At 40.0% G+C, this 27,544-nt stretch overlaps 1 protein-coding gene across 3 annotated transcripts in view; it reads left to right on the top strand.

Annotated features, from left to right (window-relative positions):
* Positions 1-324: 324 nt before the first annotated feature.
* Positions 325-27,544, top strand: part of FREM1 (FRAS1 related extracellular matrix 1) — a 63,643-nt gene continuing 36,423 nt past the window's right edge. For 2 of the 3 annotated variants that reach the window (XM_054397791.1, XM_054397790.1), the window contains exons 1-19: positions 325-555; positions 8,234-8,328; positions 8,648-8,949; positions 9,457-9,653; positions 10,307-10,630; positions 12,128-12,236; positions 13,010-13,141; positions 15,202-15,546; positions 16,213-16,355; positions 16,796-16,992; positions 17,662-17,752; positions 19,344-19,511; positions 20,040-20,248; positions 21,096-21,189; positions 21,657-21,909; positions 23,498-23,695; positions 24,817-25,002; positions 25,845-26,041; positions 26,866-27,094. In XM_054397791.1, the coding sequence (XP_054253766.1) occupies positions 325-555; positions 8,234-8,328; positions 8,648-8,949; positions 9,457-9,653; positions 10,307-10,630; positions 12,128-12,236; positions 13,010-13,141; positions 15,202-15,546; positions 16,213-16,355; positions 16,796-16,992; positions 17,662-17,752; positions 19,344-19,511; positions 20,040-20,248; positions 21,096-21,189; positions 21,657-21,909; positions 23,498-23,695; positions 24,817-25,002; positions 25,845-26,041; positions 26,866-27,094 (3,700 nt within the window). The remainder of the gene's footprint in view (positions 556-8,233; positions 8,329-8,647; positions 8,950-9,456; positions 9,654-10,306; positions 10,631-12,127; positions 12,237-13,009; positions 13,142-15,201; positions 15,547-16,212; positions 16,356-16,795; positions 16,993-17,661; positions 17,753-19,343; positions 19,512-20,039; positions 20,249-21,095; positions 21,190-21,656; positions 21,910-23,497; positions 23,696-24,816; positions 25,003-25,844; positions 26,042-26,865; positions 27,095-27,544) is intronic. The other variant, XM_054397792.1, reaches the window with a different exon arrangement.

Here is a 27,544-nt window from a genome sequence, read left to right as displayed (position 1 = left end):
TTCTGAATGCTTTATATTAATTTTCTTTCTCCTTTCTTTCTTTTTTTTCTTTCAGAATTACAAACATTAAAAGTACTCTGAGAACACATTCATCATTTTGTCAGGCTTAAGCAATGAATTTTGTAGTAACCCAAGGATATTGTGAAATGCATCTGACCAAATTTCAGTCAAGGGGTTTATGTTCATAGAAAACATATCCTACTTTTTCACTTGTGACTAAAGCTGTCATCCTTCATTATATGGTGAAAATCTGCCATTGGAGACAGAGAAGATTTTTTTGTTAACATTTTAGCTGGTGGAGAAGAGCTGACATCCCCTTATAACATGAAGCCTTTTGAGAAAAGCCAGTTGTTCCTGCTTCTGCCTGTTGTATTAAGAGTTGCATGCTCCTCCTTTATTAGTGTCAACCTTGGGATGAAAGTGATGAAGGGACAGTCTGTGTTCCTGTTAGAAGATGACCTCAAGTTTTCCATTCCCAGAGAGAAAGATGCCTGCAAAGTAGAAGTCGTGATTAATGAGCCAATAACACAGAGGGTTGGGAAACTGACTCCACAGGTATTTCAGCTCCATTGTACTTCTCTGAGTGTTTGTGTGTGCAGGTGTGGGAGAAACTAGAAAGAGTTGCTTAATTGATTTTTTTTTTCTTTTTGGATAGTGACTAAAAGGTATGCAACTGAATGGTTTGTGAGATTCAGCCTTTTGCTAAAAGTGGTGAGCTGACAAGTGAACTACACCCCGGGAAACCAAATGCTGAGCTCAGTAATACTAGTTCATACGAGTAAGTTTGCTCAGAGTCTTGTTTCACAAGAACAGAATAAGATTACAAAACTTTCAGTTAGGAGATATCCTCCAGTCCCTCAGCTGCTTGCTTTACTACCAAGAGGGTAACCAATGTCTCTCGGGTAATGCATAGCCCATTAGTGCGTTTTGCGTTTTAGTCATGCAGCCACTGCTTCTGGAGCAATTAAGAAAATAACAATCACATACAATAAGGTCATTGTGTACACCCTTGTTTGCTCTGCTCTGCCGCAGCTAAATTGCTCACAGATGGCAAATACATTAAAACAAAATGTTTTAGTTTCACTTTACATTTTCAAGCTTGTAGCAATAATGAAGTGTATTTCACATTATCACCATTCTGCTACTCATTTTCCTTACAAATCTCCCCACCTTTTTCATAACAGGAAAGAGTTGTAAGTAGTTGGCATTAAGATGAAAGAAATAGAAGAGGAATGATAGATCATTTTAATGAATGATCACCAAACACTTATCGATTTTTGAAAAGTTTTTGTGTGGTTTTTCTTGTACCATATGCATACACTTCTGCCATGTCTGCATATACATATATTGTTTTAAACATCCTCTTTGATGTTTCTGGCTGTGCCCGTGAAGGCGGGTGCAGAGGCACCAGTCGTGATAGATCTTTCAAAGTTTTTGTCTACATCATCATCATCATCATCATCATCATCATCACCATCATCATTTTTGCAGTGCTGACAAGTATTTCAGTGAAACTAACATTTGGAAGGAGTGGAGGCACTCCAGGGAAAACAAGAGGTGATGAGCACACCAGTGTATGATCTTCTGTAGAGACTGGCCCAAAATAGAACAGTCCCTCTGCTGAGACTTTCTCAGGACTTGCTGTCTGTCAGCACAGAGATCCTGATTGTGGTTCACCCTCTCCATTTCCCCAGTCTAGTTTGGCCCATGAGGAGAAAAAGAAAGACTTACATGTCTAATTGCTGATAAGATTCTTCTGGAAGAGTCTTATCTAGCTGGTTGGCTGGCTGAGGGAGTGACTATTTTTCATTACTGCATCAACCTCTACCTGCAGCAGAACCAAGGTATTTTTAAAAAGCCACTTAGTCTTTGTAACCTGACATGCTTCAAGCCCAAGACCAAAGACAACTTTCCAGATATCCCAGGAGATGTGTATTCACCACACCACCTTTTTTTTCCTAGGGTTCTTGGCTTTCCCCATTCCCAGTCCCACCTCTTTAAGTTCTCACCCTTCCATGGCCCTGATGTGAGCCCAGGCAGCCAAGTGTGAATCTTGTGTGATGCAGTGATGTAGGCATATGTCTTCTGGAGGACTCAACTCTGCTAGACAGGGTATCAGGCTGGAGAGGGACTGTGGCTGCTGGTGGTGCCCAGGATACCTCCCCTGGATGGCTCCTGTTGCAAGTACCATCCATTAGGAAAGGAGCATTTCTCCTCTCTGCAGACATGAGGAGGTGGGAATGCCAGAGACACAGCACCATGCAGAGGCTGTCAGCAAAATAGCTGTCTGGTTATTTCTAGCCATATTTTCTTGCTGGGAAAGAAGTCATTTGTAAGTTAAGTACTTCTCTTTTAAATGATAAAATCCTGGGAGAGATGTTGAAAAGTCTTGCTGAGATTTCACCATTCCAGAAAAAAAGTGCCAGAGTCTGGTTCTCCTTGTGTCACTCATGGTCTTTCTACCGGGAAATTCGGTGACCAGAAAAATGTCTCTGGACAGATCTTTCTGATTTCCATCAAAGTGAGTAATGTCCTAGGAATGTATGAACATTTAATTATAAATTGCAATTGCAAAGCAGTTGAATTAGAAACCCCCCTAAATGCTGGCAGTAATTAGGAAAAGATTTAGATCTCCTTTTTCTTGCCCAGTAAATTTATAGACAATTAGAGCTGCCTCTTAAGATAAAATTAAAACATATTAGGAAACACAAACAATACGTTTCTTTTTGCAAAGTAGATTGTTCCTTATACATAAACAAAGTGACATTCAGTAGTAACAGACCTTTGTGTAAAAGTCCTTAATTTTCCAGTCCCTTGTTATCAATTAAGAGATGTAATTGATGATGCCTTAGGAAAAAAAAAATAATTTGTTGTGATGAACCATCTCCTCTCCTAAAGGTAATCCCCTCTAATATGAGCAGGGAAACATCATCTGTGAAGAAACTCATTATCAGGTGCACACCAGACCAAGAAGCTGACTTTGAGAGCTCTACATTGATTTACATCAGTGAAGAATCTCATCTTCAGTGTAGAACATCAAACTCCTGGAAGCTGTTATATGAGTGACTTTTTTACCTTCTTTTTATTTTTTTTCTTTTTCTTTCTTTTTTCTTAAATTTTTTTTAAAGTTAACACACTACGTAACTACTTCCCTATTTTTTTTTCTTTTTTGTAGGATATCACTTAGGGCTATCTACTTAATTAATCATCTTCCCTTATGTTAGCTTGTACTAAGAAAAAAAAGACATTAAGTGATAAAAACAGATCTTTGTTGTTTATTAAATCCTGAAAAGTAACGCAACGCACAGTTCTGTGACAACTGCAAACAACAGACAGCAGAAGAGCCACAACATAGTAAAAAATTCTTCATTCATATGAGAGCAGGGTGTTGGGGTTTTTGTTTGTTTGTTTGCTTGTTTGCTTTTGTTGTTGTTGTTGTTTTTTTTTAACAAACTGTTCTTGTCCTCATATGTAGTCCCACAAAATCAGTCATACTTTCCGTAACACCATATATTATGGATTATTCCAAGATTCATCAATAAGTTTGCAGATGACACCAAGTTTGGAGCAGGTTTTGATCTGTTAGAGGGTAGAAGGGCTCTAGAAGGACCTTGACAGGATGGATAGATGGGCAGAGTCCAAGGGCATGAGATTTAACAAGTCTTAGTGCTGGGTTCTACACACTGGCCACAACAACTGCATGCAGAGCTACAGGCAAGGGACAGAGTGGCTGGAGAGAGGCCAGGCAGAAAGGGACCTGGGGGTATTGGTTGTCAGTAGGCTGAACATGAGCCAACAGTGTGCCCAGGTGGCCAAGAAGGTGTAACAAAAATGTATATTTTATATATTTAATAATTAATATTTGCTGGCAGTGGTATCTTCAAACACCACCATAACTTATTCACAAAATGTATTCACAGGTTCAATTATTTGGTTATAGAATCATAGAATCATAGAATTATTAGGCTTGGAAACGACCCCAAGGCTCATCTAGTTCCAAATCCCCTGCCATGGGCAGGGATACCTCACACTAGATCAGGTTGCTCAGAGCCAATTCCAGCCTGGGGCTAGCCATCCAGGGATGGGGCTTCCTCTACCTCCCTGGGCAACCTGTTCCAGGTTCTCACCACCCTCATGGTGTAAAACTTCTTCCTAACATCCAATCTGAATCTACCCACTTCTAATTTTGCTCCATTCCCCCTGGTCCTATTGCTGTCTGACATCCTAAAAAGTCCCTCCCCAGCTTTCTTGTAGGCTCCCTTCAGATACTGGAAGGCCACAATAAGGTCTCCTTGGAGCCTTCTCTTCTCCAGACTGAACAGCCCCAACTCTTTCAGTCTGTCCTCATAGGAGAGGTGCTCCAGCCCTCTGATCATCCTGGTGGCCTTTCTCTGGACATGTTCCAGCACCTCCCTATCTTTCTTGTAATAGGGGTTCCAGGTGGGGTCTCACCAAACAGGAGTAGAGGGGGGAATCACCTCCCTCGACCTGCTGGCTGTGCTTCTCTTGATGCAGCCCAGGATGCGATTGGCTTTCTTGGCGGCAGGTGCGCACTGGTGGCTCATGTTGAGCTTTTCATCCATCAGCACCCCCAAGTCCTTTTTTTCAGGGCTGTTCTCAAGCCAGTCACTGCCCAGCCTATATTGGTGCTTGGGATTGCCCTAATCCAGATGTAAGACCTTGCACTTTGTCTTGTTGAACCTCATGAGGTTGTGGGCTTGTGCCCACCTCTCCAGCCTGTCAAGGTCCCTCTGGATGTCATCCCTTCCCTCCAGCATGTCTGCTGCACCACACAGCTTGGTGTCATCAGCAAACTTGCTGAGGGTGTACTCAATGCCACTGTCCATGTCACCAACAAAGATGTTGAACAAGATTGGTCCCAGGACTGATCCCTGAGGGACTCCGCTTGTCACTGGCCTCCACTGGGACATGGACCTATTGGCAGCCACCTTTTGGTTGCGGCCATCAAGCTAGCTCTTTATCCGCTTGAATGCTCCATCTATCAAACCCAGACAGCACCAGATTGGAGACCAGGATGTCATGTGGGACAGTGTCGAAGGCTTTGCTCAGGTCCAGGTAAATGATGGCAGTTGCTTGGCCTTCATCTATTATAGTTGTGACCTTGTCATAGAAGGCCACCAGGTTTGTCAGGCAGGATTTGCCCTTGGCGAACCCACACTGACTGTACCCAATCATCTCTTCATTATTCTTCTGCCTCAGCAGTGCCTCCAGGAGGATCTGCTCCATGATCTTACCTGGCACAGAAGTGAGACTGACTGGTCTATAGTTCCCTGGATCATCCTTCTTTCCCTTTCTGAAAATGGGAGTTATGTTTCCCCTTTTCCAGTCAGTGCAGACTTCCCCAGACTGCCATGGCTTTCGGAATATAATAGAGAGAGGTTTATCAACCTCCTCCGCCAGTTCCCTCAGCACCCGTGGGTGTATCTCATCAGGTCCCATGGAGTTGAACACTTTCAGGTTCTTCAGATGGTCACAACCTGATCTGATTTGGTTGTGGATTTTACACTGCACGTGTAAAGACAGTTAAATGATTTAAGCACAGATCCAACATTTCCAACACAGCAATTCAAATTGGAAATACAGGTGCTGTGATCTGTGGTTTTCCCACAAATGGGATTCTGTGGCAGATTGGTTGGGTACTCAACGACTTGCTCCTCTGTCTGGCATCTTCCCAGATGCTGTGGCTACTTTTCAAGCAGTCCTTGGGTGGGACAGGGCCAGGGGACCTCTCACCTGTGTACTCCATTCCTGGGCTGCAGCCTCTTCTTGGATTCAATTCCTTTGGAGCTTTTCCCCTTTCTGCCTTGGTCCAGGTGCAAGGCTTGGATAAAGTTGTTGGTCTGCTGGAGCAGGTTCTTCATCTGCTACTCAGGCAGCATTTGGCTCTTGTTGCTGTCTGGGTGAGGACAAGGCGAGGCCTGACTTCTTGGCTGGTTTAAATACTGTCCCAAGACAATTAATGCCCAAAGGACACAGTCTCAAGCTGTGCAGGGGGAAGTTTAGGCTTGATCTTATAAAGAAGTTCTTCACAGAGAGAGTGGTTGCCCATTGGAATGGGCTGCCCAGGGACTTGGTGGGGTTGAAGTCCCTGGAGGTGTTTAAGAGCAGACTGGATGAGGCACTTAGGGCCATGGTCTGGTTGATTATCTGATAGGGTTGGGTGATTGGTTGGACTTAGTGATCTTGGAGGTCTCTTCCAACCTGGCTGATTCTGTGATTCTGTGATTTATTTAACTAATAGGAAGAGTGTAAATCCATATATATGTATCTGATAATCAACCAACGCTACTTAAAAAAAAAATCAGCAATACATTTTAAAATCACTAGGAAAATAGAAAAATAACCACATAACTTGAGCATCTGAGAGTAACTTCAGTGGAAATGGCCACTGCCAATAATAACAAAAGATGATTAATTGTTTTTCTATTATAGAAGAATGCAATGGAAAAATATGGGAAAACAGTGGAAAAATAATTAATCAGCTTTAATTCTGTGTAATGAAACAAAGAAAGAAACAAAGGTCACTAGTTCTTATATCCTTCAATGTGAATCCATTAAGTGGTCATGGTGTGCTTCATTCAACAATACAATAGCACCTAATTTAGGAATCAAAGTATTATTTTATTTTTATACTGAAACTCAGAACATCCAAGGACTTTGTCTATGCACTGTACTTCCAGTCAACATTTCCTAAGCTCACTAAAATTTCTCTTTCATTTCACCATCCTACAAAGTGTTTAGGGTGATTTAAACAGTTCAGTCAAGCCACTTCATGATTCTTTTGTTGTCATTTCAAAAAAAATGACTGGTAGCAAGAAATTGTATCTTCTCTCTGGGAAAAAAAGAGAAAAAAGAAAAAAAGTAGTTTGTCAGCTGCATACATGCATATATTAATTTTTAGTAGTTATGGCCTCAACATGTCTCTTCATGAATGCTGAAGAGCTTTTATTCAATAAAAAAGATTTTATTTTAGTCCATTGAACTGCTAGTCACACATGATTATTGCATATAACAGCTGAATCAAAATGACATTTAGATTCATAGTGAGAAAATAAATAAGTGCAATAATTAGCTTTTGCCTTATTGCTGATGAGAATGTACAATTTCTGTAGGTGTGAAACATGAGTATCCTCCGTCTACATATAGGTTGTGTAGGGGTTCACTGATGTCACAAGAATAACATACACACGGTCTAATCAATGCTAGGAGCATTCAGCTATTAAACTACTAAGAAGTGCATCTACATGGGAATTGTAATTTGCCACATTTGCAAATTAGCATATGTCAGGACATGAAAATCCCAGGCTCCAAAATCCAAATCTCTGCTCCAAAATGTGGGTGTGTCAGAACTCTCCAAAGCAATCTTTTAGGTAATGAGTAAGGCATTTTTCCTCTTTGCCTTAATTTTACAAGGCAATAAACTATTGAATAAAAAAATAAGCCTGAAATAAGTATGTGCTTTGAATGGTTAAACTGTGGCCAGACATCTTTGCAAATTTGATCTATATCAGGTGTGTCATAAGAATTTGGGGTTTTTCATATTAGAGGATAGATATGACACAGAAACTCTGCCCACTTTTACACTGTAGGATTGCACTGCTGTTGGGGCTGGGTGTTGGAGTAGCAGAGATGACATCTGGTCTGCTAAAAGCCTACCAGTATTCAGTCAGTGTTCCAAAAATATTTAACAAATCTGAGCTATCTTCCAACAGTGAAGTTTCACAGGATCATACATTTTTAGTCCCATTGTAGTGTCCATAAAACAGGATTTACTGCATAATCACCACAAGTAACTTTAAAAGCTGATAAATCTAACATTACACTGCAGGAACTGCTGGCTTTTCAGAACCATTGAAATTCTCCCATTGAATACAACTACACCTGTAGTCCACAGGCTATGGTGGTAGAGAAGTGTGTGCTCAAAGTATTAATCGTGATGGAGGAGGGACTTGGCATATGATTGGCATGAAACAATCACATTTATATGTCCATTCTCCTACAGAGTGTCAGCAGCCCCACAATGAAGTGGTTGCTTTGGGTCCCACTGGGAGACCACCCAACAGGTGAACAAATACTTAAGTATTAATAGAAATAAACTACAGATATAGCATTTCTTAGTACAATGCATTCCTGACAGTCAGAGAGAACTGGATCAGAAGCCAGAAAGTTAACATCTTTGTCAGTGTACTTCTTTATTCTTTCTCCTTCATAGGTCTTTGACTGTCACTTCCTTCCTAATGAAGTCAAATATACACACAATGGCTGTCCAATTTTAGATGAAGACATGGTATTGCTTAGGCTGTACAGGTAAGCGGTGGTGGGAGATTACACCTCATTGTTATCTGAGGAACAGTTGTCCTCAGTCCATTTAGAGCACTGTATGTTCTGTGATGTCCTGATGATGTGGATCTTTGCATATACACAGTGAGTAACCTCTTCCTTTGCACAAACACCCTTTTTACAAGTATGAGGAGGTGGGCAGCAGTGTCTGGCACCTCATGGTCTCCAGTGATCTAGGGTTTAAGGGCTCATGAGAGAAAGGAGTTTAAGTCGGTGGGGCCAATGCCAAACTCATGGCAACAGAAAGTGTGATGATGTGTAATTAATTTCCTTCTATCACCTGCAGGTTTACAGAAATGGAAACATTTGTAGAAACATTCACCCTCCATGTTCAGTTACTCGAACCAGACTGCAACATCATCAAAATGCATTCCAGAGCCCTGGAGGTCCCTGAGTACTACGGTCTTTCCAGGGTGATTGACAAGAATGTCCTCACTTTTGACTATGACAGGAAAATGAATCTGGATTGCACCATTTCCATAGCCTCTTCAGAAACCCACCTGCCTGGTCATGGCCAGCTCATCACTGGGGAAATGCAGCAAAAGCAGCTTCATGGAGATAAGCCACAGAGCCTCTTCCCTAGTACTGGTACGATGTGCTTCAGTGGTTTGTAATATCAGGTTCAAAGAGACGCAGAAGTTAGGCCTGCAGCAGAGGGTTGCTTCAGAAACATTAGTTAGAAGTGGGTCATGTGAAGTTTAATGAACAGCTTGACCTACCCTGGAAATTGAAAGGTACAGAAATTTGTATGAGCAACAACACCAATTACAGATCCAGGTCAGTAATCCCACAACTGGAGTCCAGCTGTGTCTCTGTAATCAATGTGATGGCTTTGAGAGTCCCTAGACTCAGTAGAAACAGCACAGGGAGTTGGTGGAGGCAGCACTTACCCAAAAGACTAAGGGAGGTTGGAGTTGGAAGATGTTAGATGAAAACAAAATTCTTCAGAAAAAGCTAAGTTAGGAAAGGAATCCTAATTGTCATCATGCAGACTTTTTATCAGGGTTATCAGGTTTTATCAGCCTATATAGACAGGTTTCCCGTGTTGGTTTCTGCTGTGGTAGCTGTCTCATGACTGCTTCTGTTGGGTTTCAGAGCACAGCCTGGGCCAGCAGTGCAGAAGTAGGAGCTGCATTATGGGACTGGGAGTTATTCAGGACACAAAAATGAGTTGTGAAGAATTTCTGAGAATGGGAATTCGATATCAGCACCTTGACCCTTCCTCACCTGACACTGATTATGTTACTGTGAGGCTGGATCTCACGGACAGCAGAAGCAAAACTCTGCACAAGGTAGACTTTTACATACCTCACAGTATCTGATTGTCTTCCCAGTTAAAAAAAAAAACCAAACAAAACAACCAAACCCCAAAACTGTTGCTCCTTTTCATATATGAACAGAGATAGTGAGCACAAAAGTTGATGCTGTTCTTAGAATGCTGCCAGCTGGGCAAATTCTGCTTAGACCATTGTGGCCACCCAGAAATACTCCTGGTTGTTTACTGTCATACATAAGTAATTTGACCTGAGTAAAATTAATTATAACATAATTCTACTTTTTGTTTTATAGAACATGATCTGCATTGACTTCATCTTATATGGTAATTAATAAGTTAAGAGCTGTGTGAACATACTGGGTTAATAATAATTAATGATGTGTGCTTGCTTCTATTAGGCAAAGTTATTAATCAAACTCATATCAAATTAAGCAAGTTGTTTCATCCCAAAACTAAGGACAAAGTAGGATGAGTGAACCTGGAAGACCTTTTCACAAGGTCTAAATATTTACTCTAAGCATTTCCACATTAAAATACTTTGATTTTTCATTTAAAAATAAGTATTGCTTTAACATGTACCCTAATTAACTATGTGAAGGTAATGTAAATTGAATTTATTTTATTTGCTTCACTTTATCTGTTGAGTTGACTCATTTATTCCTGTTGCAGAGTGAGTATGCATGGCTCCCTGTTCAGATTAAAGGTGCTGTTCCAAATCAAATACCCAAAGCTGCCCCAATGGCAAAGTCTTTCCTGGAAGTGGATCAATTTATTTTAACCCCCCTCACAATTGCAACTGTTGATGCTGAAGACAAAGAAACTCCAAAGTCTCTGCTTGTATTCAACATTACCAAGACACCTCCACAGGGCTTCATCACTCATTTATCTGATCACACAAAACCTGTTGGGTCCTTTACATGGAAAGATCTCAGTGACATGCTCATTGCTTATCAGCCTCCTAATAACAGCCACACAGAGAGGAGGAGTTATAAGGTAAAAGTATGAGCATTTGCTGGTATTATTCTTCTTAAGATTCAGTAATCTACAAGTAAATGCATTCACATGCAATGGATATTTAAAAAACAAACAAACAAAACATGTACAATGTTTATCTATATGCAAGGTGGGAGCAGAGCTAAAATATTGTAATCACTTTTTCTTACGACTCGTCAGCATAAATGTATAACACAAATCAGGTATTTGTTGGTCACAAAAGAGATATTTTTATCCCCTCTGATTAAGACTATCTAAAAGCATTTTTTACCCCTTTTTATTTTTTCCCCTCACACCCTACCTACTGCAGCAACAGTGGTATAGGGATAACAAAAAGGTACTCCCAGCGTAAAATTTTTGGAACATGTAGAAGCATGTCACTAGCATAGAGAAAATGAAACAAAGAAAGAAAGCAGGCTAGTACTTGCAGGGTCTAGAGTTAAGTGAGTAAATGAACAGCGCCTATCTATGGGACCAAGGATGCAGGAACACATTTACATTTTATGGGAGAAAACAGAGCACCCTTTCTGCCTTTTCCGTGCTGACCGATAGGGATATTTCTCCCTTCATATCTGCCACAATATGTTGATAATGGTAGTCTCCTAGTTTGCATACAGTGTTTTACATTATTTTTTCAGCAACCACTATGCTAGAAATTTTATGCAGTTCAGTAGCAGAGAGCTAAACATTAGTCTTAAGAAGAAGATATAAGAAGTAAAGAAATGAGTTAATGGAGTATATAAATATGCTGATAGTTGAAACTATCTGATAGCAATAACCAAATGGTTGGCACAGAAGTAAAGACATCAAAAAAACAAAATCAGAGCAAGGTAAACTAGGGGAAGGGCAACTGGGAAAGCAGACAAACAGTAACTTTGGCATCTGATGCTGACAAATTTTGTGATTTTTTTAACCCTGGCTATCATAAGAATCACCTGTTCCATTAGTATGGGGCTCAGTCATCCTGCCAAACTGCCTTCTCCTTAAGGCCTTTTCTCTGTTGTGTTCTCAGCATTGGTTGACCACAAGTTCAAGAATCTGATAGTTCAAGAGTTTGACATTTTTTTTCTGTATCAGTCTATTTTTTTCTTATCCTACATATGTTAAATGACCAGGAAATACTCCTTCCCCCCCTTTACTATTATTATGTGAAAAGCCCTAAGTTAATTGCTGAGTTAATTGTACCCTAAACAACAGTGAGAACACTTTTCTTTCCCTCTAATTTCCACACATTGAAACTAACTTTTCCAGCATTCACTGTGAAGAGCACAGAAAGCAGTTCCTTGATTTAATGGAAAACCTAGAAGGCTCTTTTCAGAAGCTAAATCAAGTTTGTTAATATATTAGCAGAAGACTTTAAGATCTCTCAGGAATGACCACATTATACATGTTTTGAAGTACAGTGGATTTTCAAAGTGTTTTGTTGTGTTTTGGTAGTTTTCTTGTTTGTTTGTTTGTTTTTTCTCCCAATATATAGCTTGTCTGTTTTCACATCAGGTGGAGTTTGAGGTTCATGATTTGTACTTTAAAAGGAGTTTACCGATCACTGTTCATCTTTCTATCAGAACAACAGATACAAATGCCCCTCGAGTTTCATGGAATACAGGTGAGATTTCATTTCCTCAGTTTATTTTGCTACATTTTTTTCTTTAAATTTTGACAGAAACCATTGACAAAGCTCTAAAATTCAGATTTACACCTGAAGTTTAAGGATCATTAAACTGAAAAGTAGCCCTACATCTACTTTTTCCCCCCTAGTTACCCGTTTTTGGTGAGCGTGGGAACATGTTACAACAACTTGAAACATATCTTCAGTTTTAACCAGAATGACAAACAAAAGCACACACACACAAATGGGTGTTACAGGAAATTCAGGATTTTTGTATATAGCGTTTTCTTCAACCATGAACTGATATAAAAGAGTATAAATATCAAGGACAAATACATAATGGGAAAAGAGGGCCTGATGTACTATCATCCATTTGAACTCTGGGAACCTTAAGGCTCATTCAAACAGATTGTTGAACTCAATAGAGATACTGTCCTCTGTCACGAATATCAGCATATACTTTTAAATGCAGACCAACTAAGGAAGTTGAGTGCCTGGTCCCAGACATTGTGAGATTGCAAGTGCAGTGCTCCAGTCTATCTGAAAAAAAAAAATCTTTAGACAGTTGAACAGGGCAAATATGTCAGAATAAAAACTGGTATCAAGTTTTTAAACTGAACTTGAAATGTCAGTCTCAGGTAGGATCAAATGCACCTACCCTGCCCCACCCTCTCCCCCCCACCCCACTGCAAAAAACTTTAGAAAGGTTAGATGCTGACAATCCTGAACATCATAGATGCTTTTGTGAACCAATGCTCTGTTTTTTTCAGGCCTCAACCTTCTGGAAGGGCAATCCCGGCCCATCACATGGCGGCACTTACAAATTGTAGATAACGATGACATCCAAAACGTTCGCTTGGTCACAGCTGATGGCTTACAGCATGGGCGGCTCACAGTGAGAGGTAAATCACTTCAACCTGAGGGTCTGCAAGCATGCTCTTTGGTGATAACTGGCTGTGATAACACAACAGACGGCAAGATGTTGATAGTATGTCACTCCCTGCTGAAGGCTGCCAGCGTAAGAGACAGATTTGCAAGGGAATGAAGGTGCAGAAGGAAATACCCGTATGCACAGTAAGAAATCAAAAATTTCCCAAGCTCATGAAGTCAAATGTATACCTTTAAGCAGTTTTGCAAATGTTGTCCACATCCTTAAGTAGGAGATACCTGTAAGTCTGACATTTTGCTTGTGCACTACTTAAATTTGAAAATGAAGTTGGTTCTTAGTTTCTTCACTGGAAGTGAATTCAGCCCAAGTGAGAGAAGATAGCTAGTAACAGCAGGCCTGATGCTGCTCTGCTTTTCACCGAGGATAAAGGAGATGCTACAGAATGCCAGGTGATTTTTATTTGTTGACAAAACCAGAAAACATTTGGATATGGTTGTTACTGGCAGCCTTAAGGTTTATTTTTAAAAGCTGCAACTAAATGTGAGTTCTAATTCACTACCATCTGCATGGTTAAAATTACTAATTTTGTTTTGCAAACAAACCTAGAGACATAAAGCAAGTATGTAAAGGAATGGAGAAGGTGGTATTTGAAATTTGCTGGAAACATATACTACTCAGAAATATGCTTCATCTTGGGAAACTACTGCCAAGCAGTTCAGTGTCTGCATGATCATCCTCCCATAGTGCTACAAACAGAAAGTCTGCGGTGTCAGCAGTGTTAGATATCAGCCCCAGAGATTTGTTATGGTATGCAACCAGCCGGGGAGTGGGCCACAGGCTGTGGAGCAGCAGACCAGCTGTGCCTGAATTGCAGAGCCCAGGACCCATCTTACGCTGGCAGTCCTTCCCTTGCATGAAGTTCCCTGGGGTTTCTCAGCCTCCCTTTGGCAGCCAGCCTAAGGCTGAGACGGTTCAGAGACGGTGCCTCCTTCTGGTTTCTGTCTGAATGGGCATGTGCAAAAGAAACCACCACCACGATTTTTGGCAGTTGTCTTTTTTTTTTTTTTTTTTTTTTTGTCTGGCAAACTCCACATAATGTACAAACTTTAGAGGAAAGCTCAGGTTTAGCCCTCCAGCTGCACCATAAGTGAAATGCTGCTGGCAAATGTCCTGAGCCACTGTCCACTGAATCAGTGGAGAGATTCCCATTAACTGAAGGGAACAGCAAATCAACCTAATGTTTCAAATGCTCTTTTTTTGTTTAATGGTGCCAGTCTTAAGAGTTAAAGGAAGGTGCTGAAAGAGGTATGTATGGCATTATTCCCTGACTTCCAACACTTGTAACAGATTTTTGTTTGGTAGTGAGGTAGTTATTTCTCTACCCTACAGTTTGCTCTTTATTCTCTTCAAATAAGGAACAGAAGGAGTGGGAGGGGAGACGAGGGGTGGGGGTGAGGGGGAGGGGGGGGACGGACATGGGGGTGTCTCTGATATCACACAGCCCAGAAGGCAAAAAAAAAAATTGCTTGAAGGCTCTGGGGAGATCATCTTTCAGCACCAGCTTTCAGTTACTGAAACCTTTAACCTGTCTGAATATTTGCGTGTGTACATAACATGCTCAGTGAAGCAGAGGTGTAAAATTGTCTTACTGTAGACAGTAACCTCAATATGCAGAAAAAACCCTAGAGACACACAAATGTTTTTACTTGCAATGAAATGCTCAGCTGTAATGATAAGGCTTTTTGAAGTTTAAATTACATGTAAAATATTCTGATAAGTAGAGGTTGAAATTCAAGTAGAAACACAGTTAAAAAAAAACCTTGATACCTCAAATTATCTTTAGTGCAACGGACATTTGGAGGATTTTCTCTGCTATCACAGATGAAAGTTCTGCATTCTCATTCACTATTTTAATTTCTAGAAACTTTTTTTGAGTAGGTGATTATGTTTAACTTTTCTAGTTAGAAATGTATTCTCGTCCTCTCTCCCTTAATAGCATCCACATTGGGAAAAGGATTCTCATCTGAGCTGAACTGTATGTTTCTGATATGTTTTCTTACACTGTTTTGGCAGGAGGGAAAGGATTTGTGTTCACAGTTTCTGACATTCAGGCTGGAGTTGTTCACTACCATCATGATGACAGTGATTCTACTAAGGACTTTGTGGTATTTAGGATTTTCGATGGCCTCCACAGTATCCGCCATAAATTTCCAATCAATATCCTTCCTAAAGATGACAGCCCTCCATTTCTTATCAGCAATGTCATAATTGAAGTTCATGAGGGGCAGATGATCTTGATTCAAAGCTCCATGCTTCATGCTTCTGATATGGATTCCAGTGATGATTACATACTATTCAATATTACCAAACCACCACAAGCTGGAGAAATCATGAAGAAACCAGGACCAAACTTGATAGGTAACGAAATGCATCCACATTAGCACATCTTTATTTGTCCCTTCCTCTTTTAACTACGTTAAATGTTACAATTAGACAACTTACTTTGCCTCAGGACAAATCATGGCAAATTTGAATTTCCATCATGGTGTAAATCCTCATCATTAACTAATGCTGGTCTCTGCACCAGGATAGCTGGGCTGGTGAGCACAATTTATCCCAGAATTCTTCCATTCTGAGTCTATTTCCCTATTGTAATTTTCTCCATAAGAAAAGCTGAGAAAATCAGGATCTGCAAGGATCCCTGACAAGTTCAAATCTATTAGATTATGCTAATGATGATAAAAGAAGAAGAACACTCTCCTTCCATTTAACTGACTCAGAAACCCCTGCTCTAGAGTGCAAAGACTGTTAGTCCTACAATTCTCTCGTTCTCTGAACAGGGCTTTAGCCTCATTTGCTGTTTCTTCATTTTAAAAAATGACCTCTAAGTGATGTAGAAGGGAAGTTTATGATCTTCAGGAAATGTGAAAGACAATAAGGTAACATATCAAAGGGCTTGACCTGGTTAAGGTGAGAAAGAGGACATTATGCTTCACATTTTATTTGCACAGCTAAGAGATGATTTTTATAAATTATTAAAATTATGCACTGTTCCAACAGAAGATATATTCTTCAATTCAACAGGGTATTCTGTCAGCAGCTTTCTTCAGAAGGATCTATATAATGGAATAATTTACTATCGTCATTTGGGAGGAGAAATATTTGAAGATTCCCTTGAGTTTGTGCTCTGTGATAGCCATGATCCTCCCAATCTCTCAGAGCCACAGGTATGAATCTGAAGCATCTTTGGCACACGTGATGATTACCATCAGGTAATTCTCTCCACTTGGCCACAGAGAGATAAGTCCATTGTGAGAACTTTTTCCTACACTGTAAAGAGAAATCCTGAAAACAAATTAGATTTGGAGACAGTACAAACCAAATAGCCCTCCTGAAGTCAGCTGAGAAGAGCTTACTTTACCCAGGAGTCCAACATAACTGAATTTATCATTGCTTTTTACTTTAAAAAGAAACAAATGAGTCTAGAGTTTGTATTTTAACTGTTGTATTTCTCCATTACTCTTGTGTTCATGATATGACATGACAGCCACATCCTGTATCTCACATTCCAGTGATCCACTTGTGTCTGTGCATGTTTCTAAAAGGTACTTGGACATTCTCTTACTGAGAGTAATGACTGCTGATTTTACTGTCTTCCTGATTTCAGGTGATGATGATGCACATTATCCCAATAGATGATCAGCTACCCAGAGAAGCCCCGGGAGTGACCCGTCACCTGGTTGTTAAGGAGACTGAGATTGCTCATCTAACTAAGAAACATCTTCAATTTGTAGACGTGGAAGAGCAAGACAGAGAACTCACATACATCATAACTACTTCCCCATTTTTCTCATGCACACATGGGTAGGTGTGACCTGCCATACCTTCCAAGTGGGACATGGCAATGACTCAGGAAGGAGGAGTAGCCTCAGCAGCAGTAGCACGCTTGCATCACAGGTTCTTAATCAATTTGCTTAAAGTGCAGGAGGTAACAGCTTTGTGCAACTCTCCTGCTGATGATTAAGGGTGAGCTAGAGGTGAAATATACAGAATAATTTTTTTTAAATAATTTAAAAAATATCCATAGTTTAGCAAGAAATAAGAAGGAGCAAAATACATGAAATACTTTTCCTTTTGCTAGACTTGCATTTTACACTGACCTGTAGGAACCTGTACAGCCCTGAGCACAAGTTACAAGCACAAGCAACTCTGTCTCCTAATGGACAGAGTAAGGCTGCCCTGGGCCTGCCCCAGACTGGGAAAATGCAGATTATTACCATTGCACTGTGAAAGAGCCCTGGTCCTGGAGCACAATGCAGGCAGATGTTATAGGGTCAATAGGGGTATGGAATGAATGGGTGTAGTAGCAGTTTGGATGTCACTCATGCTGTTTCACCATTTGGTAAATTGCTCTTCCTTTCAGTGCAGTTGAGGGTGGTAAATTATTCGTAATGCAAGATTGAGCTATGTGGCTGTTGTTTTTCCTGTTCTTCAGTATTTGCTAACCAGGATGTGACACATGTTTCTCTACAGCCACTCAGATGCTGGGAAGCTGTTTATGGTGGATACCATCCCCAAGCTGGTTAAGGATCCTGCTGCTCTTGCACTGAAGTCATTTACTCAGGTTTGTTATGTTCCCTGATAACACAACCAGTTCTAAACAATTTTTAAAAGCTACCTCATACAGCTTCTTTTTTGACAAGAAAACAAGAGGTGAAAAATGACGAGCAGTATTATCACTGCCTCTGCTTATGAAGCTCAAAAGCTTGCTAATTCATTTCCATTTTTTAAAACAGGTTCCCATTACACTTCAGTTCTGCAATGTGTAAGCACAACTCTCCTTCTAAAACCAACAGGGGCTGCAGTTGCTTAGGGCAGGCTGAATTTGACTCCAACATAAAGTTAAGATGAAGGAAAAAATACACAAAATGTTGAAACAAGGCCTCAACAGTTTCCTGCTTTTCCTCAGTGTCTCTACCCATAGATACAGTAGAGACTGGAACAGGCCATTTTTAGGATTTTGTTGTTCATTTTTCATGTTTCTGTAGTCTTATGAATACTAATCACATTTTAGGAATATTAGGAAAGTGCCCTTTTTTATTTCCTGCTGGATGATTAAGATTGCATAGTGGTGATCACTGCAGTACCATAATAAGAATTCTGAGCCTGCAAATTCTTAATCCTATGCCTAATAAGGGTATCTGGGTGTAAGATTTTGTTCACTATTTTATCCTCTTCCCTTGGCCTGCCCTCACCCTGGGGAGGCAGTACATGCAGTTTATTTGCACTGGTGAGAGCAAGTTCAGCTGCTGTGAGAGATGTTAGTTAGAACCTATGCTTTGATGAATCTGTAAGCCGTAGCTAGAAAATGCTCTTGGGACCAGAATTCTTTAAGGGCTCCACCAAGAAGGTAAGGCTATCACCTCTGTTATCACTTATAAACCATGTCTGTATTTTTTGCTACAGGTTTGAGTATTTGAACTTCTACTCAACTGATTTGTAAGTCAAGAGTACATTCAAAATTTCTGGCATTAATTTTGACAGTTCAGATAACATCTAATGAGGGTATGAGAGAGGTCCTTAATATCCTGAGTTATGGCTAAGTAGCCATACATCCAAATAGCCATAACTTTAAGTAGCTGTGTGCAGTGGGTTGAAAATTCCCCCCAACATAAAACTGCCAGACCAGCCCAGCTGGAAGAAAATGAAGCTGTATCTACAAGCAAAACTACAATCTAAAACGAAATGTAATGAATATGTACAAAATATGCAATATTTACAGGTATTTACAATTTATAAGCAGCACAAGAATCCCCTTGGACAAAACCAGGGGGCTAATAATAGCTTCCCCACTCCCTGCCCCTTTCCATCTATCCCCCTGTACACAAGGGACAAGAGAAAGAACAAAGTGTTGCTTTTTAGTGCTTAGCCACAACAAAGGTTGTGACAGCCAAGGTCAGCAAAGCCAGCAGAAGCACCAGCCAGAGCAGAGGAAGGGAAGAGTGAGAATTAGTTTACCAAACTAACTTTTATGGAAGATATCCATCCAATGGGATTGTTTAGAACTTACCATTGTTTTCCTTTTTGTATCTAATGGTGATTTATTTACATTCTACTACTTTCTGTTCAAGATCTTTTGAAAATTTTCTAGGCATAGCCTGAAACTACCACACCGTTATCTCTTCTTACATGCACTCCTACTTCCCTTTTTGCAGCATGCTGTGAACTATATGAAAGTTGCCTACATGCCACCACTGCAGGACATTGGGCCTGAGCCTCAGCAAGTGCAGTTTATTTTTTCCATCAGCAATCAGCATGGTGGCACTTTATATGGGATCTGCTTCAATATTACAATTCTTCCTGTGGACAATCAAGCACCAGAGGTAGGGTGGTGATGAGGGTGAGAGGGAAAAACTTGTAAGTGACTTTGGGTTGAAACAGAAATGCAGAGAGATGTCCTTGTCTGATTGAAGTTAAATCTTCCACAGGATCAGTGTTTCAGTGTCTCGCATGTAGCCTGCATTGGAACCAAAGCAGTAGGCAAAGTTTCTTGAGTGTGCAAGCTGACTTTTTATGCTAAGTAAGCTGAGGGCTACCTTCTGCATCTGAGCAACTGTACAAAAATAGGTGTGTAACATCCTGGTTAGCAAAACTGCATCTGTCCTGTTTGTGTTGCCTACTGCCTATGAAGATCAGGAGCAGTCGTGAACAGGATCAGAACTGGGCTGCTTGTATTATCACCTAGTATTAGTAAATGCCTTAGGTTTTACTTACATAACAGAGAACAGTACAGCCTTTTGTGTTTTGGTTTTAAAGATATCATACATGCTCACAACAGCAAACTGAAATTGCCCTTTCGGTGTATGTTTAGAGGTGTGGTAGAAAGAGTTCAACATTTCTTCTCCATGTAGGTTTCTACAAGCCATTTGAGAGTGGAAGAGGGTGGCATGAGCTCTATCACAGAGGAACATATTACGATCTCTGATGTGGACACAAAATTGGAGCATCTCCTCTTCCTTCTGCAGAGACAGCCTCAGCATGGGGTGGTGGAGCTGCATGGCATTCCTATGAATGAAGGTGACAGGCTTTCCTGTGGGGACCTGCATACCCTGGCAGTCAGGTTAGAAGAGTGGCTGTCTTTTCCTCTTGCAGTGGCTGAGTCTCTGTCAGATCAGTGAAAGCCCTGCAGTGAAGTGGGGCAAGGAGCAGAGGCTACAGCTAGCCATGCTCACCATAGCATGGCTTGAGCAGAGCTTCTCCAGGACATGACTGTTGGCAGAAACTTGGGGTGTTAATGGTCATCACGGAAACTGAGATATTATGTGTCCAGGAGGCAGAAGCTAGTGACAATGTCTGATGTAGACAGGTTTCTCTATAAAACACTGTCCACGCAGATGAGGAGCCAAATTCTGCATTGAGTCATGCAGTTTCTGTGAAGAAGTTGCCACCTTTTTTCTTTTAAGGAAGTCCTATGTTTGTTAAACTTGATTACTTTACAAGAAAACTTCTATTAGCACTGATTAACCTGGAGATTAAAATTTTGCTGTTATATTTGTGGCAAGAACAAGATCCAGCTTTCTACAAGCATGTGCGTACCTGTTAAAAAGGGCACCTACAGTAGTGAGGGGGTTAGATTAGATGACCTTTGGAGGCCCTTCCCAACCCAGACTATTCTGTGATTCTGTTTGGTAGACATCCCACAACAACAGGGACACCCAGGACAGAGATGACAAACGCTCAGAGGAACCTTTTTTCCAGCTGACATCTGGTTTATCTCTGGAGTTTTTTTCTTTTAGAAGATCTCACAAAGATCCTTCAGAAGACAGTTTGATCCAGAATCAGAAATCTTGAATACTATTGCACAGACACTGACATTATATGTTGCTAGGGATTCACGTTATCTGGCATGACAGAAAGCACAATTTCTTTGTTGTGTGAAATTTTTAGCTCTTTTTTTTTCTTCACAGGTATCGGCATGATGGCTCTGAAACTCTCACTGATGATGTCCTCTTTACAGCCACAGATGGCATCCACTTTGTAGAGTTCATCTTGAAGGTGGAGGTCAGTGTGTTGCGTATTTCTGAGAACACTTGCCTGTGTAGATGACTGCAAAGCTTGACTTCTGAAAGTCCTTGTGTTCCCTTGGAAATTGGAAGATAACAGGCTTGTTAGAATTCTATTTTGACTCTAGCTTTCAGGTCTATGTGACAAATTTGAGAGGAGACTTGGCTGGCATTTGTGCTGAAAGGCATTTGTGCTAGCTCTAGCTTGGGTTTTCTGTCTGAAATTATTTTCTTTGTACTTAAATATGAGAGTGAGTTTACTTTTTCAAGTTATAATTATCTAGTTTACTTTTGTCTTTGAATTTTAAGACTTAACTCTTTTAATTTTGTTTACAGAGAGAGCTCAGTGTACACTGACATTGACACCATACTGCTGGTTTGGTCTTAAAAGCAATGTATTAAAGCAAGACAATTTCACTAAAATGAAAAAAGAAAAAAAAAATCTAAAATTCTTTTTCTGATTAGGTGTTGCCTGTGAATGATGAGCCACCAGTTATGCGAACAGGCCTTGTTCCTGTGCTTCACTGCCTGGAGGGTGAAGAAGTGGTTCTCTCCTTGGAGTACATATATGCCACAGATGCAGACAGTGATGATACGAAACTGATGTTTATGTTGGCTCACCCACCCTACCTTGGGGTAGTGAGGAAAGCTGGCTTTGCTGTGGATCGCTTCTCCCAGGCTGATGTCATCTCTGGTTTAGTCACATATAAGCACACTAGTAAGTGAGTTAAGTACAGAATTAGACTGGAAGGTGGTCAGAGAGTTTCTGCTGGAAAATCTTAACCTGAATCTGCACAGTCTTTGCAGAAGCTCAGTAGGAACTTCTGAGAAACCATGTGTTGTGACTAGGGAAAAAAGTAAGCTGGCTTCTAAAAAGGGCTGACAATACAAAACAACCAAGTATTTTAAAATGTCCTCCAAACTCCTCTTTGACCTGAAAATTGTATTAGAACAAGTTATGAAAGGATTGTAATCCTAGAGAATCTATTTCATTGATGTTGATAAAATGTTTTTGCAAAATTACTATTAAATTAGGTAAACTATAGAGTCCTCACATTTATTTTATGACATTAAAAAAAACTTCTGCCTCTTCCTGTATCATGTTTAGATAAAATAATGTAACACTGTAAATGAGGATGCTGAGTTTTCATAGAAACCTAACAACCTCATATATTATCTCTGCAGTCTAGATGAATATTCACCTTTTTTGGGACAGTTGTAATCTGTCTGTACCACAAGATAAATTATATTCAGATTTTCCTCAGGTGAACCACAGTGCTAACCCACAGTGTGATTTTATTTTTAAAATCCAAAATCATGGGCTTTTGAACCCCCTTTCCCACTTAATATACATGGTATTTTAAGGACTGGCACTGTCTAAAATGAACAGCTGGATTTTGAGAAGGAAGTACTTGATCCTAAAGATATCCAGAATATTATTACAACAGCAATGTTCGGCAGAAGTTGATATTCAAGGGTGCAATGCCTGCTTTTCATTCCCAAACTTCAAACATGAAGTGTGTTGCCAGTAGATACTGCAAGAGGATTGTTAGTCACTGCCTTTCCTTTTCAGGCAGCTTGTTAGTAATATCTTGCAGCAAAAAGACACAGGCTGCCAGAAGTCCTGAGAACTGAAATACGTTCAGTGCTTGCAAGGGGTGGCAGTTCACAGTGTTGTGGTGTATCAGCCCACATTTTGAATGTGATTACATATAGGTATAGTATACAGTACAGTACAAAGCACAGCTCTAGTCCACTTTGTAGGTATAAGAGGCATACAGGAATACCTGCGTGTCTTGCTGCGTGAAAATGTCTCCTTCTGGAATGGCATGGATATTACCACTTGTCATAGAGAGAGTATATATGTAAAAGAAAGATCTTTTCCTACATTCTAGAGAAAAGAATGCAGAAAAGATCTCTCCTTCTCCCCAAATGTACATTTTGCATAGGCCTTGGTGCACAAAGAACAGAATCTTGAGTACTGTTAGCAATTTTATTACAACTGAAATATAATATCATAACATCGCAATAGTAATATTGTAACTATTAGTAATACTAACTTAGTTGTATAGTTTTCTACGCTTTTTTTATTCTAGAACAGATGTAAGCCGGTTAGAACGAATTACAAATAACAAACCGCATCCCTAACCAAACAGCACCCCCACCAGCCAGAATTAAGAATGTCAGTAACTTTTGCTCTTTCCTTCTTCTTCTGACTAAATACTGCAGAATATACTTGAAGGACACAGAATTATTCTGAAGTTTTGGTAAAACATTTCTTCTGAACTGCAGCAATTTTTTTCCAGGTGGGGAGATTGGCCTGACTCCCTCCATTGAGATCTTAACCTTTCTTGTCTCTGATGATGAGGCTGGCCTGGATGTGAAAGACTGCTGTTATGACGGACCTCTTCCTCCTTCAGTTTCGCTTCGCAATCCGTTGCCAGTATATGACCTTAACATCACTGTACTTCCAGTGGACAACCAGCCTCCATCAATTGCAACTGGTGAAAGCTTCCTCTTACTGTATCATTATAATATGTGTTATGCAGTACTGTAATGACTAACAACACAGAGATGTTTGTTTAGCATCAGAAAGAACCTGCTGAGATCAGCATACGAAAGGCTTTGATCAGAATTTCCATCAATACTTATTTTCTTTTGCTAGTACAGTGAGACTATGAAATGCAGCTGCAGGTGCAAGTATGAGTAACCGCTTGTGGCTTTTCAACCGCATGCTTATATCGTATGGTTAGAGATGAGAGTGCTCAGATCTGTTCCACTCCATTGTGTCCAGTGCTCCATATGTGTCCACTGCTGTATATGTAACCTAAGTCTGAATACTTTTGCATATAAAGTATGAAGCAGAAATTTTGACTGTTGCCATTATAAGGGAATCTTTTATAAGCTATATGAATTCTTTTAGTGAATAAAGACAAGTCTAGGCATTATATGTAATGGATCGAATTAATAGATGTGAAGTCACATTTTCACTAGTACTCTTCAGGTTAAAAAATAATTAAAATGGAAATAGTGTTGGTAATGTAAATTTAGTCCAACAATAGCCCATTGTGTGAAATTTCCACTGACTTCCTGGGCTTTAGATGATGTTGGTAGCATACATATTAAAAGTATGCTTTCTGTATGCTTGTCTTTTCCCATGTAACTTGTTTATAAACATTACATATATGTTATATATACCAGAGAATATTTGCATATGTATGAGTAATTCTGTAATTTTCAGAGTTTTGCCCAAGTAACGTTCTAAGAAGCATTATCTCAGCAGGGAAATTAAGTGGTGGTGTATGAAAAATTGTTCATTATGAGCAATTCATAACAGCTCTCATGTAATTAATGCTCTGACAAAGAGGTAACAACTATTTTGAACAGCACATAAACCATACCTAATAACTTACTAGTAAAATAATTTCATGATTAGCTTCTTTCCACTCACATAATAGCAAAAGTAGAGTAGATGGTGTAAATAGAATGAAAAAGTATAAACCAACCCCCGTCAGTAACTCAGTATTTGTTGTCTTTTCCCTCTTAATTACTACTTCCATTATTGTCAACAAAAGCAATGGTAAAATGAGCTAAATAACCAATAATGCTTATCGTTTGTGTGCAGGTGCAAGGTTTGTGGTGGAGGAGGGCTCCTCAGCAGTCCTTACTATCAACCATTTGTTTGCCACTGACCCTGACACTACTGCAGACGACTTAGAGTTTGTCTTGGTTTCTCCTCCCCAGTTTGGTTACATCGAAAATACACTACCTTCTCCTGGGTTTGAGAAGAGTAACGCTGGTATAAGTGTGGGTAAGTCTCTACTATATATATGGTAATCAAGCAGGTGAAATACACAGGGCCTGTAGATGGCTGCCAAATGAAGACCAGTGGAATTGTGAAGAAAGTTCAAAGGAAGACTGCAGCTCTGCATATATAAAGAATTGCCACTGGAGGGAAACAAGCCAGTGCTTTTACATATTCCAGCTGCAATCTATTGGAAGTGGTGGTACAATGTATTAATCTCCTCTCTCTGCCTTCCTCTTCACTCTCCCATGCAAGGCTCCTGCTCTCTCCTTCACCTATACTTAAGTCAAGTAAATGCTGTAGCTGAGAATTTGAAAAGCCTGGGTTCTATCCAAGTTTCCAAGGCAAAGTTACAAAAGTGATAGACTTGGGTCTCTTCCCTTACCTTCAAATATTGTAAGGCAGTTTAAGCCTCAGTGGAACCAATCATGGCATGCTCTGTGATGATACCAGCTTTACTGGTGTCTCCAGCTGAACACCCAGAATCACTGAATCTCTTGGTACCATTTTCCTGGTCTGTCAGTCATACAACAATCAATGCAGTTATTTAGACATCGGATCTTTTCCTGCCTGCTATTTGGGTACTTCTAGTTCAGCTCTGAGGTGTATGCAGTCACACAATCCCACAAGAAGCAAAAGGACACATTTTTGTTTCACGGAATGGGCAAGTATCCTGCAGTAACATGCACAATGTAACTCTTTCAGCCAAGAAAAAAATTACTGAGACCTTATTAAATCCAAGATATTTCTTCTTTGAAGAAAGACAGAATTTAATATTTTTTAATGATACATAAAACCAGAAGGCAGGAAATTATTGTACTAATTTGTCATCTCTTTAAAATCTCTAGCTTCCTTTCATCTGAAGCAACTGAAAAGCCTGAACATAAACTATGTACAAGCCAGACACATGCGAATGGAGCCAACAGCAGACCACTTTGTACTTTATGTCACTGATGGGTTGCACGACTCAGCAGAGACTCCATTTTTCGTTGTGATCAACCCAAACAATGATGAAATCCCAGAATTCATAACAAGAAATATAACTGTAAGAAAATAATCAAAATGCCTGTCATTTTATACCAGAAAACACTCTTTAAGATAAATAAGAACATTGTTCTGACACCTGTTCCTCTGCATCTTTTCCTTATACTTTGTGCAGTTCAGCCAGGTTCAGTTTAGTTCAAGAAACAACCCAGTTAAATCCCATATAAACCAGTAAGATAGGCCTTCAGTGAGACTGGAGCAGTGCACAGCTTTGTTTGGTAAGCTGCAGTGAAGGGGGGGCGAGGGGGGTGTGAAGAAAAGAAAGGCTCAAATCTTTAACCTAGTAATTAATCTGGAAACTAGAAGGATCATTTTGCTTCTTCTGGTTTCACAGGAGATTTTATAATTTTTTTTGTAGAGGTTTTCTGTGTTCCTGATATAGCCTCTCCCCTTTCTGAAAACTGCTTTTAATATAAATAATAATTCTGTAGTCAACATGCTAGGGCTGTGAAAGCTTATCTTACTCTAATGTAAAAAGTGTATGTATGTGTATAAATTTATATGCATCCATGGTTTTACAAATATTTATGTATTTAAAGGTGTTCTCCTTTGTGCATTCCCTAGCACTTAATAGTACAGCTTTTCTATTAGTTGTGGCAGATATGAACTCCTTATCTCACTCCCCCCCCCCCTTCTTAAATGTAACTAGTTACTACTCTATGTCTCTTACACTGGCTGAAATCAGTAGGTGGTTCAAAAGCTGCCGAAGGAGGAAATAGAGACACACATGCTAAAGTACCCTGCTTAGGACATCATGCTGAAATTCTATAATTTCTTTTTAATGAAAAAGAGTTGACCTTTTTATTTTTTTTCTTTCATGTTCAGGTCCAAGAGGGGGAGATGAAAGAGCTGGATCTCTCTGTTATCAGTGCAGTTGATCTGGATGTGCCTCAAGACCATTTGGTATTTGGGGTTGTACAGAAGCCCTGGCACGGGTTCCTTATCAATGGAGTTCATGGCAATGATATTCTACACTATAAAGAGCTCATTAACCATAACCAGCATAGTCATCAGTTGCTTGTTCGTAACTTTTCCATGGAGTTACTGAAGAGCGGTAGGTGCAGCATTCTTCTGACATTAGTCTTTAACTCATTTAATGAGGCAGGGTGGTGCAGCAAGAAACCTTCACTACTTATTATTCAGTTGTCTTATGTGTTTTTCCAAGATAATATTTAGGAACAGAAATTAACGTATTTAATGATAAGACTGTCTACTGATATTAGGAACTGTGAATAAAATCATCATTAGAGGTCTGCATGTCAGAAAGTGTAGCAATATGACTAGGGGGTCTATCTGCCCTGAAAAAATAAAGGGAATGTTATATCAGGAAATGTTCCAAAATGTAGAGAGACAGGGAGACTGATTTAAAAACATGTTAACTGATCATAAATACTGCTCTACATGATCATAGAACTGTCTGGGTTGGAAGGGACTTTGCGAATCAACCGCTTCAACCCTCCTGCCACTGGCAGGGATGTCTTTACCACAGCAGGTTGCTCAAAGC

The sequence above is a fragment of the Indicator indicator genome, chromosome Z (assembly GCF_027791375.1).
Source record: "Indicator indicator isolate 239-I01 chromosome Z, UM_Iind_1.1, whole genome shotgun sequence".
In the NCBI taxonomy this organism is placed as follows: domain Eukaryota; kingdom Metazoa; phylum Chordata; class Aves; order Piciformes; family Indicatoridae; genus Indicator; species Indicator indicator.
Note: the sequence above shows the minus strand (reverse complement) of the source record. Positions and strands in the feature narration are given on the sequence as shown.